Source organism: Mustela erminea, chromosome 2, assembly GCF_009829155.1.
Source record: "Mustela erminea isolate mMusErm1 chromosome 2, mMusErm1.Pri, whole genome shotgun sequence".
Lineage (NCBI taxonomy): Eukaryota > Metazoa > Chordata > Mammalia > Carnivora > Mustelidae > Mustela > Mustela erminea.
The window spans coordinates 10983700-10999890 of NC_045615.1; the positions used below are offsets into that span (position 1 = coordinate 10983700).

A 16191-nucleotide genomic window follows, 5' to 3' on the forward strand; every position below is an offset into this window, starting at 1 on the left:
GGCAACAGGGACTGTTAAAGGCATTAAGAAGACAACATTTTGATGTGTCACAAATGAACAATGTCCTTTGTGATTGTCTCTGATAAAAACAGCCTCGCTACTAAATAGAAAAATAAAACAGGAAGAAAATGCTGCAGATAAAATCTGATGAACATTCTGTGCTCTACACATATAATGCAGTCATATTGTAATCAGGTCCAGCAGAGGACTGCATATATGTCACGGAAGCTGCCACACAACATGAGCAGGTAGAAAGATTTAAAATGTGAGTTGATAAGGTAAAGAGAAATGACTATGTTACATAATATTAACTTTACTTAGTGGACTTCTCAGTCATTTCCTCATTGAACAGGAATATTCAATGACCTGTTACTTTACTTGCAAGTTTATTATATTGGAAAGCTGCAGTAAGATCATAATAAAGTTCAACTCTTCCAAATACTCAAGTTCTTCACTTACCTCCTCTGGGTTAGCATTAAAGGTAAGGCTGCCTTCATCCAGCTGCATATACAATTTTCTGAAAGAAAATCCTAGAGGTGGGTTCTTATTATATATGGAACAGTGACCCCAAGTGGATTTACACAACCTGTAAAAGATAAAATCAGACAAGAAGACATTACTATATTTAATTTCCTAAGTTAAATATGTATACTCACGATAAAAGAGTAACATGAAATTTATAGCTCAAAAGTTGAAAATGTTTAATGCTGTACTTGTTTTTTATTTGTTTACTAGAGTATGATTGACAAATGCCTTCAAATTAGCAATTCTGATAGTACTTAATAAACATGAGTTAAAGATTAATAATACTCATGAGCACTATTTGAAATTAAATAGAAACTACTACTAATAATAGCAATGGTAGCTATTTATTTAAAACATTTACCCAGTGCTTATTAGATGTCAGGCACTATTTAAAACATTATACGAGTATTAACTTGCTTAATTTTTACAGCAATGTTATGTTGGTGCTAAAGATAAAGAAACACAGACACAATAAAAGATAAAGTTGACTTGAACCCAAGAAGTCTTACTCCAGAGCTAGAAATCTTAACCAAGAAGCTAAATAGGATTAAGTTACTATGATCTATTGCAAAGTAAAGTTGAATGAGGGTAAAGATTGTTAGGTTGGGGGAAGAACTTTGTTGTTGTTTTTTTTTAACAATATATATATTGATAACAGGCAAAATAAACATAGAAAGTACAATGCTATTAACTTTAGTACATACATCAAAAGCTGGGTATGACATTAAGCGTACCTGCTTTTAAGATGCTGCTTCAGAACACTTTTTTGTTTGTTTGTTTATTTTAACATCACAGTGATACATGATTGTTTAAAAATTCTAGGAAACCTAAAATGCTAATAGTTTATAGCAAAACATACTATTTTTGCAGTTTGGGATAGTCGTGTCCAACTCTTGTACAAAGGCATTAGCTACTGGTTATTATTTGAATGCTTAAGTTTTATCTTATTTTATCTTATTACAATGCCTAGAAATTCTGGATCATTAGACTATAGATCATTAAATCTTAAAAGTACATTACTCTAGAGATATAGAATACTGCAATTATATTTTAGTACACTTTTAATGACACTATCAAAATTTTCTGATTTTTGTGTGTTCAAAACACCTACTTACAGTGATAGATATTAAAATAGTTATCATTTTCTGATAGTCATTATTGATTTTTGACTCAAATTTCATGTTACACACATACAATGTGTAGGGCAACAAGAAAAAGTTACTGTCTCAGCCTGTAACATCAAAAACTGTGAGCACAGTGAGTAAAATATGTAATTTAATGACAATATCTTAATAGTTATTTATGTCCTTGCATTATTTTTACCAACCAAATGAAATCCATGATTTCATTTGAGTTTAGTGAGTTTTAGTGAGTTTAGGAGCTTGTTTAGAAAATTGTCAATATTTTAGCAGAAGCTTTAGTCCTATAGGTTTTGACTTTTATTACTGAGTGATGTGAAAATAGAACCTCTCAACATTAATAAATGTTTCACACATCTAAAGCTAAAATAAAAACTAAGCTGGCCTTCAATTTAAAATAGAAACACTTTACCACTAAGAAAAAAAAAAAAAAAACAAGTGTCATAAAAATAGGCATAATTATGTGGTAAAAATAAAGGAAGCATTTCTTTCAGAAATGAACATCCAGATTTAAATCTCAGGTAAAGAGGACATTCTGATTGGGTTCAGATAAGCTTAGAAATAAACTTTCTTAAGAGTTCAAATATAGGATTACAAATTAAGTTTACTGGAAATACTAAAATGCAGAAATTTTAAATAATTAATGAGCCAGTTTTAAAGTATTTTTATTTCTTCTTTTACTGAGTAAGAAATTAATAACCATAAACACTACTAATAGTAGTACTTTCACAGTACCTTCACTATAACAAGACAATGAGAGCAACAGGATGACACTTATGATTTTTATCTATTTAGAGGTTGAGAAATTAACTATATAATTAATACTGTAATTCTGTAGCATCAGAAAGCCCAGAGTTAGAAATGTCATTATTGGGTATCAGAAACTCACAGTATATAAGATTAATATTGAAAAGTTAATTGATTTCCTACATAATTGCATTGAAAAATTACAATATAAAATAGAAAATACTATTAACAATAGCATCCAAAAAGTGAAAATTTGGTTATTTGGATAATTTACTAATTCTTTCAATTAGATTTTCATTTGGAAATTATTTAAAGTCACAAAAAGACCTTTGTTTTTAGACATGTTTTAAATAACTAGAAATAATGAGATATCAATAAACCTTAGACACCAGAAGTTGAAGATCCCAAAGATTCTTCTAAGTTTGGTAACATATTTATGACTCAAGTATATGACGCTATTTAAGGAGTAATTGGAGACTGAAGTTACACATAAAACAGATTCTATTTCAAACATTCTTAAATTTATAGGTTAAATTTAAACTGATATAATCGCTGCTATAATTTCTATAGTCCACTTTCACTTCAGCAAGCAGAGTATCTCCTTGCATTCTACTATTTTCCTACTTCATTGATGAAATGTTGGTTAGAAAAAATAAAAACTAGATGAAATAGTTACCAGTTTATATTAACAAGCACCTCTGTGACAGAAAGAAGTATATAAATTAGTCAACACACAATCTTCATATGGGAAGCACAAACTCTATCAGGGGTGTGAACACTAAATTTTGGATTATAAATTCTCACTTAATTTGTATTCTTTTTTAGATATTTTATTATTTTTTTAAGTAATCTCTACATCCAGTGTGGGGCTAGAACTTACAGCCCTGAGATCAAGAGTTAGTTGCATGCTCTACTGACTGAGGCAGGCAGGCACCCCAACAACTTGTATTTTTAGAATAAACTGACATCTCTTCACTTGTAACTTCTAACTGTAGAGTCATTTACCTTTATACTGTCTTTCTTTTACCAATATCAAATTTGACTGTGATGATGCCTCATTATCTTTCTGGATTTTAATAAAAAGAAAGTTAAAATACAAACCAAGATCAAAAAGAAATAGATCATAATACACGTGTGTGTGTGTGTGTGTGTGTGTGTGTAATAGTAATAAAAACATTTAAGCATGACTGTGTTTAGAGATATCTGAATCAAACATGTTAGGCTGAACTTACCCTTGCCAGAGAAGTTCATCATTCGCAAGGTCCTGCCAAACACATGAAGCTAAGCAGAGGTCAGTTGCGTTCAGGTAGGACAAGATGGTAAAGCTTAGCTCAGGGGGCAACATTTCCAAATTAATGAATCCTTCCTGTTCTTTAGATTTCCGTGCTTTCAAAAGATGATATATATCAATGCCTCCTTGGACTTGTTTACGATGACTGGTGTTAGAAAGGTTGTTGGCAGCCATCCTCCTGCTCTGCTCTCTGCTGAGGTAGCCTTGCTCACTATAACCTTCTTGCTGTAGCTGCTGGTTTCTGGCCACTCTCCACAGCCCCTGACCCATCTGCAAGCCTGGGAGAAAGCCAGAATGTAGTACGGTTAACTGTGACACGAAGCATTAATTTACCAGAATTAACATTCCTCATTAAAGCACCTTAAAAGGAGCAATATGTTACAAAGTATAGCTGGAACATCGTTAAGTATGAAACTTGGACAGAGAAAGTTGCAGAAATATTTGATTTGATCATCACTTTTATCCCAGTTTGCTAACTACTTTTAAAGTCCACAGGTGACATAATCATTTTTCACATGGTAAGATTTAAAAGTTACTGATGTCCTAAAGACTCTTACAAATTATAATTATGTGGACTTATGGGCCCGTATTAAATACAGCTCTGATCAGAGCACAGGACTTTAGTTAAAAGGCCTCTAGACCCTGCTTTTTATCACAACTCAGGCTAAGCTAAGCTAGACCCTTTTAAACAAACTCCCAGATGCATAACAGCTGTGAAACAGGCTTTTCCTTTAATTCTTGCCAGTCTACACTTAAGTTGTAGACTGTAATAAAATGTAACATAGGCCCTGAAGTCTAATTCAGAAACCTTATAAATTAGACACCTAGAACTCCATGATAAATAGCTTAGTAATGACTATTTGGTTTTGTTGTTACTTTAAATAAAAATCATAATTTAGTCTAATTTTCCAGTTCTTCTCCATATAGCCCTGTAGATTCCTTAGAGGTACCTGGGAAAAGGTTGAAGAGAGTGTACTCCAGCCTCCTCTACCTTCATTTGACCTCCAACCAGAGCGGCTCTACATTTATCTGTTAAGAAATACTGGACTAGCTAGTTTACAAATGTTAGGAAACTACTGGCCTAGACTTTCTATTTGATCTTGGCTTTAAAATAAGTTAATTTTCCCTAGGCAAATAAATTAATAGAGAAACATAAAACTAGGAAGAGATTTTAACTAATATAGGTACTTTCATGATCCCTTTTCCAAACAAAATATTCTTGTTTTATAAATCTGAGTTGGCTACTAATATGTGTGTGTGTAATTTAAAAATTGGGAGGGGGACTGATTTTCATAGAAAATCATAAAATAAATTTCATAGCATGGCCTATCTATAAAACAGTTTTAATTAGCTGTTTATAATGAGAACTAACAAAAAAAAAAAGAAAATAAAAAACACCCAGGGTGACTAGAAATTTTAAAAATTAGGAATTTCAGAGATTGTCAAAGATATTATTTTTTCAGTATTTAAAAAGCCATGCTTCACATGTATGTTTACTGAGTTATTGGCTATTATTCAGATAATGACTACTGTAATGGGTTACTTGTTGATCAGAACAGGAAGACAGTCCAGGATAATTTTTCACTCTTCTTCACAGTGAACTGCTTGGAATCCCAAGAATTTAAGGTATAAAGGGATAGGGGGTTCAAAGAAAAGGAACATAGTTCCATAGTAGTTTTTAAATGTGGGGAAATTTATTTTTACAAAGAAACCATAAAAAATAATCTTTTATCCCTAACATACATACTACAATAACGGTAGCAGTTTTTAAATTAGTGATTAGGCTATAATAATTAAATTTGCATTTTAATATAGGATATTAAAAGACTGAAAAGACAAGACACAGAGCCGGAGAAAATATCTGCAAAACACTTATCTGACAAAGGACTAGTATCTAAAATATACAAAGAACTCTTAAAATTCAACAATAAGAGAACAACCTACTTAAAAATTTGGAAAAGATCAACAGATGTCTCACCAAAAAAGATATATAGGTAGTAAATAAGCTTATAAAAACACACTCTACATCATGTGTTACTCTACAATCTCAAATCAAAACAATGAGATAATCAATGCTATACATATATTTGAATGCTTGAAATCCAAAACACTGATAATACCAAATACAGGCAAAGGTATGGGAATGCAAAATGGTACACCCATTTTGGAAAACAGTTTGGCAGTTTCTTTACCATATGATCCGGCATTTGTGATCCTTAGTATTTACCCGAGTAAGTTGAAAACTTTTGTCCACATAAAAATTTGTACACAAATGTCTGTAACATCTTTAATCTAACTACCAAAACTTGTAAGCAACCAAGATTTTTTTCAATAGGCCAATTGATAAACCTTGGTACATCCATACAATGAAATATTTAGAACTAAAAGAAATGAGCTTAGGAAGCCCTGAAAAGACATGGAGGAAACAAATGGATATTACTGAGAGAAAGAAAATGATCTGGAAAGGCTACATAATGTATGAATCCAATTATTTGACATTCTGGATGGAAAAGGCAAATTACAGAGAGAGTAAAAATGATTAACAAAAAATAAAGAATATCAACAAAAATTTGTAAGGAATTTTAAGTTTGCTAAGTGTTTAAACAATGCCATGTCATATTACAACATAAGTATAATTTAATTGACACAAATGTAACTTTTAATGTTCAAAATCATAAAGAAAGGTATGTTATTTCTATCATGGCTATTTCCCTGTTTATCATAGCAAGAAAATATCTAGAATCACCTTGCTTGCTAAGGTCATTCAGCATATCTTGTCCTTTTTTTTTGATGATCACATTTAGTTTTCTCTTTTGTTTTTGTATCACTAAAGGTAAATAATACAACATGGTAACTATAATGTTTGAAGTCTCAAGATTTAAAGGATTTAATATCAATTTCTGTATATTTCCCCTGCAGCATCTTTCTGGTTAGGCAGCTGTTAAGCAGCTGTTGTTATTCTCAGAGATGTTGCTAGGGAACACAGAATCAGGGTGATTTCCCTAGGCTCTGGACTTTAATGGGGATCACTTAAGTTGAGCACTGGATAATGTGATTCAGAAAGCATCCGGCAGGTAGAAAGAGGTAAAGCTAGCAGCTGGCTCTTGGTGGGTGGGGGGGACAACAAAACCTTGATGGGGAGGGTGGAAGTTTGAGGTTCATATACACATAATTTAGACAAAGGAAACTGCATTTTCTATTTTCTTATTGATGAATAACACCACAAATTGCCTTTTTGGAATATCCTTTTCCCTTTAAAGCAGTTCTTCATACTGGGCAAAAACAAAGTATGATAAACCACTTAAGGAAGATTAATATTAAAAAATTATGCTCTGGGGAAAGGAAAGGGTGTTTAAAGAGTTCCATCCCCATTCTCCTTACAGTAACAGGGATGTGGAATGTGGGTGGAACTGTCAGAAAAGTGATAAAATTCTTAAAACGACATGCCATCCACTGCAGAAGCTGTATAGGAAGTCATGGAAGGAGAACAATGTTGTGGACTCTGGAATCAAACAGACTTGAGTTTAAATCCAGACTCCACTGGTTATTATTTACAGGATCTTGGGGAATTCGACTTTTCTAAGATTTAGTTTCTTCATATGTAATGGGATCATTTGCATATTACATAATAATAATACCTACAGTTCAAAAGGTTGTTGAATTGAATGAGATAATGCATATAAAGTTCATCTCACAGCTATGACAATATTGGCTATTTGTTTGTTGTGACAAGATCATATTTTCATAAAATGAAAATGAGAAGAACTTTGGTAAAATTTAATGATACTTCAGTTATCTAGATGTTATGCCTGCTGAATAAACTCATTTGTTCATATTGATACTTGATCAGCCATGGTTATTCTTTCGCTCATAAATCCCATTCTTTCGTACTGATGACCAAACCAACCAATCAACCAGATAAACCCAAACCTGAAAAACCAAAAAGCCTGTATTACGTTCCACAGAATTTTAAAACTGCAGCATGTCTTATGCCAGTAAGAATGGCATGAAACAGATCCTTATGTTATTATTAGTAATGAGTCAACATCTGTCTCTAAGAGATATAAAATATGATAGAGTTTCATGCTGGGGTCTTACATGATTTCAAAATTCTTGAAAATAGGTTTTTGAACTGAATCAATAAAAATCTGACTTCAAAGTATAAAATCTTCAGATTTCTATTAAAGTTTTAATAAAAATCTTAGTATAAAGATTTTCAGCATTAAAACATAACATCATAAAACATACAGTACTCTCTGTCATTTGTGCCAGGAATTCAGTCCAATAAATATCAAGCTGCATAGTGGAATCATTGAATATACAGAGTTTCAAACTGAAAAAAATATTAAACTCAAAAGAATTTTTTTTGTATTTGAAATAAATACTTTGTTGTAAGTACGGATTTTTGTGATAAAAACAATGCCAATAATCTGTTCACTCAGAACAAATTGAGGAATATAGATACTTCTAGGAAACTGTACTCTTTAGAGCATAGTTAGTCTGTTTAATGTACAAATAAAAGAAATATGGTTAATCCTTGTAATTCCTGGTAGTTATGTTCTATAAAGTCACTACAGTGAATTAGCCAATACTGAACCATTATTCCCAGGAGATACATGGGGTTAGGTTCCTGGAAGGTTCTGGCCACATTTTTGCCAACTCATTAATACATAATCTTGTTTTATGCATATTTCTGTTTAAAGATATCTTGTTTAATAGACACTGTAGATTCATTATCACTGAACTCAGCAAACCTGATCAGAGCTCATCTGACACAGGTATTTTCTCTCTAAAGAACCATCATAGCCTTCTTGCACTTAGGACGCTAGACAGCACTTCAGCAGTAAGCATGGGGCCATTTAAAACGGTGAAATCATCAACAAAAAATGCACAAAAATGTAAAAAATGTGCCACTAAATAGATTACAAAAAGGACACTTGTTCACTATATGAGATCTAAGACAAGAGAGCAGAGCCATCGCCTTATTTGACCTTATGCAAGAACAGCACATCAGAGACACAAATTTTCTGCAGGTCTGTCTGTGTATGTCAGAGAATGACTGTGAAAGTGCTAAAAGTATTGATTTGGGGTATAAAAACATAAATTTTAGTGAGTACAAGACTTCACAAATACAAAATCTGCAAATAAGGAAGATCGACTGTAATGAATACAATTTAAAATATCTGATGCCTTTTCCTCCAAATTTGAATTTATTTTATTTAAAGTTTATCGTGTTCGGAGGATTTATAAAATGCTAAGGACCTTCAAAATGAAACCACAAATATTTTCTCTTGGTCTCCAAAGTTAGAAACCGTGCTTCATTATTTCTCAGCTGATGGAAATAAATTAAAATTTCATAATTATGTAGATTACAGAGGAGAAATTATTCTAACAAAAATTCCACACAAGATTTTAAAGTTGAAATTCTTCCTTCCAGAGAAAAGAAAAAATTATCAGAAAAAGAAACAAGGCAATTAGGATGCTATATTTTCTTATTTTGCAGAATGATAAACGAAGATTTAGATACTATTTAGTAAGTTTAAATTTCTGTTTTTCCAGAGAATGAGTAATGCAAATAAATAAATAAATAAATAAAAATCTCAGAACGCCTTTTTAAATTGGATGAAGAATCTCAAATAAAACAATGGCCAAACATGCAAATGAATGTTATGCAAGAATTTCTATTTTCCTAGAATTATGTGAACATGTCTTTCAATTTAATTAATTTTCATTTTCAATAATAGTCAAGTAATGCTCCCTATGTCTCAGAGCTACTACATTCTGTTTTTGTGCAAGGGCCAAATATTTATATTCAATTCTGTACTACTTGCACAAGTACTCATGTACATAAGTACATGTATATGCAAATGTCTCACATGGATAGAAGACTCAAAAGACTTGGAACTACTGGTTATGGGATGGGTAATGTGACAGAACAGCTTTGAAAACTCAGCGGCAGTGTGTATAAATATGTCACATTAGCTGAAAGAGACAGCTACTTTATTAATTTGATCCCATGCATAAGGAATTTATTATTTTTGTTTATTATCTTACATTTCAAATTTAACTTTGTGTTCCTAAACTCTTATGCTACCATGGCACAGTAGCTGGGATAACATAAATGGAAATTAACATGACATTAGGAGGATTCCAGCATTTTTCAAAAATAAACAGTCTTTGAAAAATATTATCAATAAAAGTGAATAAATCTTCTTGCTTAGCTAAAGGTCCATTTATGGAGCAAACAGGCACTATCACCTCTAATGATGTGCCTCACCTCTACCTGACAATATTTTAGGCATGTTACATCCAGGTTATGATGTATATATGGTGCTTTTCCTTTTGAGAAAGCTCTTTCAGTATTACATAGCTTGATTTTAATAGTCTTAAGCCATAAAATTATTTTGATTCATGCTAATGTGATTTGAGGAATAAGCCTTAAGCCAGGACCAGGATAAATATAAATGGTAGCATACCATCTCATTAATATGATTTATGAGCTACCTATTAGACAACAGTAGATAAAAAAATATTCTAACTCGGTTTTAGAAAAATCTTTTACAGTCAATTCCTAGCTTCTTGTTAAAATTTTAAGATTGAGCACATATATTTAATCACTTTTTCTTCCTATTAAGATGAGAGAAAAGAAATTTTTAAAAAGGGAAAATTTAAGCCTAAAAGAGAGGGGAAAATAGGCTGCTGAGTGGACAAAACATTCCAATAGATTTCTGTCATATGAAAGTGGAAGGAGTAGTGGTTACTAAAGAAGCCTTGAAGAAAAAGCAGAAAGAGTATGGAATAGTGCAGAAAGTTAAGCAGAAGCTTATGTACCTTAGAGGATCCTCAAAAGGCTTTTGGGGGTCCAAAGAGTGCAAGTATGGAAATAAATGAGACTAAAATGAGAAACAAAAATCAAGGGATTACTGGGTCACTATTTCCATCTTTACAATCTTTATGAAAATTAAGTGAAATAATGTGGGATGACAAAACAAAAGCATAAAGTGTCTAAAATTATTAGACATATCCTCTAACCCCTTTCCCTTATCCAGGTTGAATGAAAAAGGGTTTCCTCTAAAGAAATTGAACCCTAGAGAAAAGACTCCCCCTCTTTTCTAACATTTATAGTGGCCCAGCATAATGGCTATCAAACCAATCATCCTAAAGCAAGGGCTACCAGCTCTATACAGGTGTACCTACAATTCAACATGTTACTGTCTTAAAGATGCAAAGTTCAATCATTAAAGTGTGCCTGAAGCATTTGCACAAGGATTGCTTGGCTTATTTTTTGCTGATTTCATCCAGAGATTCTTTGACAAAAGCTAACAAGTTAATTTTAATCTTAATCTAACAAACAAAATCATGAACTCTACATATTACATTTTTTTAAAAGATTTTATTTATGTATTTGACACAGAGAGAGAGAGAGATTACAAGTAGGCAGGCGGAGAGAGAGGGGGAAGGAGGCGCCCTGATGAGCAGAGCCTGATGTGGGGCTCGATCCCAGGTCCCTGAGATCATGACCTGAGCCGAAGGAAGAGGTTTAACCCATTGAGCCACCCAGGCACCCCAATATTATACATTTTTGAGAGTTTGCTTAGACAAGGAACCAACTGAAGCTCTGTAACATATAAATATGGCAAAAAGATACACCTTTCTCCCAACATTAACCTTTCTAGTCTACTTGGGACCCCCTCAAGGGCTACCAAAAAATCCTAAGGCAGTGTTTCTTAAGTGCAGATTAAGAACGTCCAGGGAAGAGGTAAAGGATCTGTACTCAAGGAACTACAGAACACTCATGAAAGAAATTGAAAAAGACACAAAAAGATGGAAGACCATTCCATGCTCTTGGATCGGAAGAATAAATATTGTTAAAATGTCTATACTGCCTAGAGCAATCTATACTTTTAATGCCATTCCAATCAAAATTCCACCGGTATTCTTCAAAGAGCTGGAGCAAATAATCCAAAAATTTGTATGGAACCAGAAGAGACCCCGAATCACTAAGGAAATGTTGAAAAACAAAAATAAAACTGGGGGCATCATGTTACCTGATTTCAAGCTTTCCTACAAAGCTGTGATCACCAAGACAGCATGGTATTGCTGTATATGGTATAAAAACAGAAACATAGACCAGTGGAACAGAGAGAGAGCCCAGATATGGACCCTCAACTCCATGGGCAAATAATCTTCGACAAAACAGGAAAAAATATACAGTGGAAAAAAGACAGTCTCTTCAATAAATGGTACTGGGAAAACTGGGCAGCTATATGTAGAAGAATGAAACTCGACCATTCCCTTACACTGTACACAAAGATAAACTCAAAATGGACAAAAGACCTCAACGTGAGACAGGAATCCATCAGAATCCTAGAGGAGAACATAGGTAGTAATCTCTTTGATATCAGCCACAGCAAATTCTTTCAAGATAGCTTTTAAGACAGCAACTTCTTTCAACTTCTTTCCTTGGCAAAGGAAACAAAAGCCAAAATAAACTTTTGGGACTTCATCAAAATCAAAAGCTTCTGCACAGCAAAGGAAACAGTCAACAAAACAAAGAGGCAACCCACGGAATGGGAGAAGATATTTGCAAATGACAGTACAGACAAAAGTTTGATATCCAGGATCTATAAAGAACTCCTCAAACTCAACACACACAAAACAGATAATCATATCAAAAAATGGGCAGAAGATATGAACAGACACTTATCCAATGAAGACATACAAATGGCTATCAGACACATGAAAAAATGTTCATCATCACTAGCCATCAGGGAGATTCAAATTAAAACCACATTGAGATATCACCTTACACCAATCAGAACGGCCAAAATTAGCAAGACAGGAAACAACATGTGTTGGAGGGGATGTGGAGAAAGGGGAACCATCTCCTACTGTTGGTGGGAATGCAAGTTGGTGCAGCCTCTTTGGAGAACAGTGTGGAGATTCCTCAAGAAATTAAAAATAGAATTTCCCTATGACCCTGCCATTGTACTCCTGGGTATTTACCCCAAAGATACAGATGTACTGAAAAGAAGGGCCATCTGTACCCCAATGTTTATAGCAGCAATGGCCATGGTTGCCAAACTGTGGAAAGAACCAAGATGCCCTTCAATGGACGAATGGATAAGGAAAATGTGGTCCATATACACTATGGAGTATTACGCCTCCATCAGAAAGGATGAATACCCAACTTTTGTAGCAACATGGACGGGACTGGAAGAGATTATGCTGAGTGAAATAAGTCAAGCAGAGAGAGTCAATTATCATATGGTTTCACTTATTTGTGGAGCATAACAAGTAGCATGGAGGACATGGGGAGTTAGGAGAAGGGAGTTGGGGGAAATTGGAAGGGGAGGTGAACCATGAGAGACTATGGACTCTGAAAAACAATCTGAGGGGTTTGAAGTGGTGGGGGGTGGGAGGAAGGGGGAAGCAGGTGGTGGGTATTCAAGAGGGCTCGGATTGCATGGAGCACTGGGTGTGGTACAAAAACAATGAATACTGTTATGCTGAAAATAAATTTAAAAAATTTCAAAAAATAATAATAAAATAAATAAAATTAAGGAAAAAAAAATGTCCAGTGAAAACAACCTGAGGGTTTTGAAGGGGAGGGTGTGGGTAGGTGGGAGGTTCAGGGAACCAGGTGGTAGGTATTAGGGAGGGCACGTATTGCATGGAGCACTGGGTGTGGTGCAAAAACAATGAATACTGCTACGCTGAAAAGAAATTAAAAAAAAAAAAAAAAAGAAAACATTAAAAAAAAAAAAAAGAATGTCCAGTGAGCTAAAAAAAATAAAATCAAAACAAAACCAAAACAGAACAAAACAAAACAAAAGCAATTAGAGAATGTCAAAGGGGATGCTAGGCGCTATTATGAAAAAGCTTCTATTGGTCAAACCCAGGACAATTTGAACATCAAAATAAAATAAGGACAGTAATAGATTAAAATCCATCACATAAAAGAAAAGGATCCAAGAGTTTACACTGATGATCAATAAATACATAAATAAAGGAGAAAAGAAAGGTCTCCTTTACAGGAAAATGTCAACTAATAAAGATAAAAGGAATAATGGGTTGGAAGAATCATTTTATAATCATTGTGGGAAAAATAATTCTGGCAAAAATTATGAGTGGATGCTGGATCTGGAATCTGGTCAAGAATGGAATACTTAGGGTGCCTGAGTGGCTCAGTGGATTAAGCCGCTGCCTTCAGCTTGGGTCGTGATCTCGGGGTCCTGGGATCGAGTTCCACGTCGGGCTCTCTGCTCAGCAGGGAGCCTGCTTTCCTCTATCTCCCTCTCTGCCTGCCTCTCCGTCTGCTTGTGATCTCTCTCTGTCAAATAAATAAATAAAATCTTTAAAAAATATATTAAAAAAAAAAGAATGGAATACTTACAGCATCTCCAAGTATCAAGTATCTTCTCACATATTACTCATTAATTACCAGAATTATGAAGATAGTTTTTAACCAAACGATCAAAATGAATATTTATCAGTAAGAGACAAATGGACTACATGTGCTTCTGGCCATGATACCCTGAGAAGGGCAAATCATCCATTATGCAGTATTCCAGCCAAACATGGATATGTAAGCTGACTCTAAACATGAGGCATATCAGAGGAATGAACCCAAATGGATTTTTTAATCTTCAATTTTTTATCTTCAAAAATGCTGTGAAGCCAGAGAAAAGCTGAGGAATAGTTCAAGGACATTTTCGGGATAACTGAAAAACTAGGCATATGGGCTGAAGACTGGATAAAATATTGTATCGATGTTAAATTTCCTGAATTTGGTAACTGTACAGTGGCTGTATCACAGTATATTCTTGTTCTTAGGAAACACACTGAAGTATTAAGGCATAATATATGCAACCTAGTCTCAAATGGTGCAGAACAGTAATATCTATCTCTACACAGAGAGAGTGATAGAATAATTTTGGAAAAATTTTCAAATTGATGAATATCGGTAAAGAGTATATACTAGTTATTTTTATTATTCTTACAACTTTTCTGTAAACAAAAATTTGGTGTGGAATCCAGGCATGTGAATTTGAAAAAAGTTCTTTGTTAGGTGTACATGCAGTTTAAAAATTACCGCTCCAGGGTTTAGTGTAATACACACTGAAAATCATCACCAAGAAATAAATGCCTGGCATTATGGCTTAAGAGAAGTAGGAGACTCTATCAAAGAAAATACCAAAATAGCAAGATTTATTTTTGCCATTTTTGGTTGAAAATTTTAAAGAATGGAGGATATTTTTTTAAATAAAGTTGGAAAAAATACCCTTTTTAACTTTTTTGGTTCATATTTAAGGCTTGGAATTCCTGGCTATGTTCCCTCCTTCTGTACATATTATGTATATAATACCTAATAAAAATATTAAACAATAATAATGTTTTTGTACTAAAAAACACCATTTAATACTTTCTCTGTGCTAAGCACTCTGTTAAAGCTTTTATATATGATCTCATTTTAATCCTCACAATAATCCTAATAGGTAGAAATTATTATTCTAATTTTATACCTGAGGAAACTGTGACCCAGAGAGGTTAAGCAACTTTACCTGAGATCTCCTAGCTGACAAATGTAAAATTTAGTATTCAAACTTAGGTCTGTCTGAGTCCAAAGACTTTAATCTTAACCACCAAACCTTATGCCCAGAACTGTTTGAGCCCACAGATGGCAAAGGCAATCTACCATCTGTTTCTTCATCACTGGCTCTCATCTCTTTTTTCTCTATCACTGCTTATTACCTCCATTGTTGTTCCCAGCTGCAGCTCTCTTCTCATAAGCTTTGATGTGAAAAACGATCTGGCTCAAACTCCGACACAGAATCTGATTTACCCATAGTCTGTGGTCTTCATCTTCCTCATCAGTAAAATAATGGATAATTTTTTTTAAAGATTTATTTATGGGGGATGGGAGACAAAGGGAGAGAGAGAATCTCATGCCTAGCACAGAGCCAATATGGGGCTGGACTCACAACCCATGAGATCATGACCTGAGCCAAAATCAAGACGGACGCTTAACCTACTGAGCTACCCACATGTCCCAATAACGGATAACTCTTACCCCATGGGATTTAGAGGGGATAACGTTTAGAAAACCTATCCCACAGCAGGTAATTTACAATAACAGGTAGTTTTGTATTCATCTCTCAACCCTCTTTAAATAATAATCTCATGTTGCTTTTTTCATTTCTGAGTACATCCAATTATTTTGGATTTAATTACCTGAGTTGTTACAGTCTGGCTTCTAATTTTCATTAATTTAGGATCTGTGAAATTTGGAGAGATGACATTTACCTTTGCTAGGAGAAAAAAACTAGTAAATACATTAAGTAAGAAGCATCGACTAACTTGGCCTCGATTTACATACTATATATATATATATAAACAAAGTTTGGCAAATACTTAGTCATCAATCAGTTATAAGAGAGATAACTTTTTGGCACTTAAGTACTACTACCATCTTTAATCATGATCAAT

At 33.7% G+C, this 16191-nt stretch overlaps 1 protein-coding gene across 1 annotated transcript in view; it reads right to left on the minus strand.

Annotated features, from left to right (window-relative positions):
* The window catches only part of FBXO8 (F-box protein 8), a 51541-nt gene that overhangs the window by 26271 nt on the left and 9079 nt on the right, over positions 1–16191 (minus strand). The window contains exons 2-3 of the mRNA XM_032332235.1: positions 3644–3980; positions 460–586 (exon numbers count right to left, since the gene is read on the minus strand). Of these exons, the coding sequence (XP_032188126.1) occupies positions 460–586; positions 3644–3972 (456 nt within the window). The 5' untranslated portion in view covers positions 3973–3980. The remainder of the gene's footprint in view (positions 1–459; positions 587–3643; positions 3981–16191) is intronic.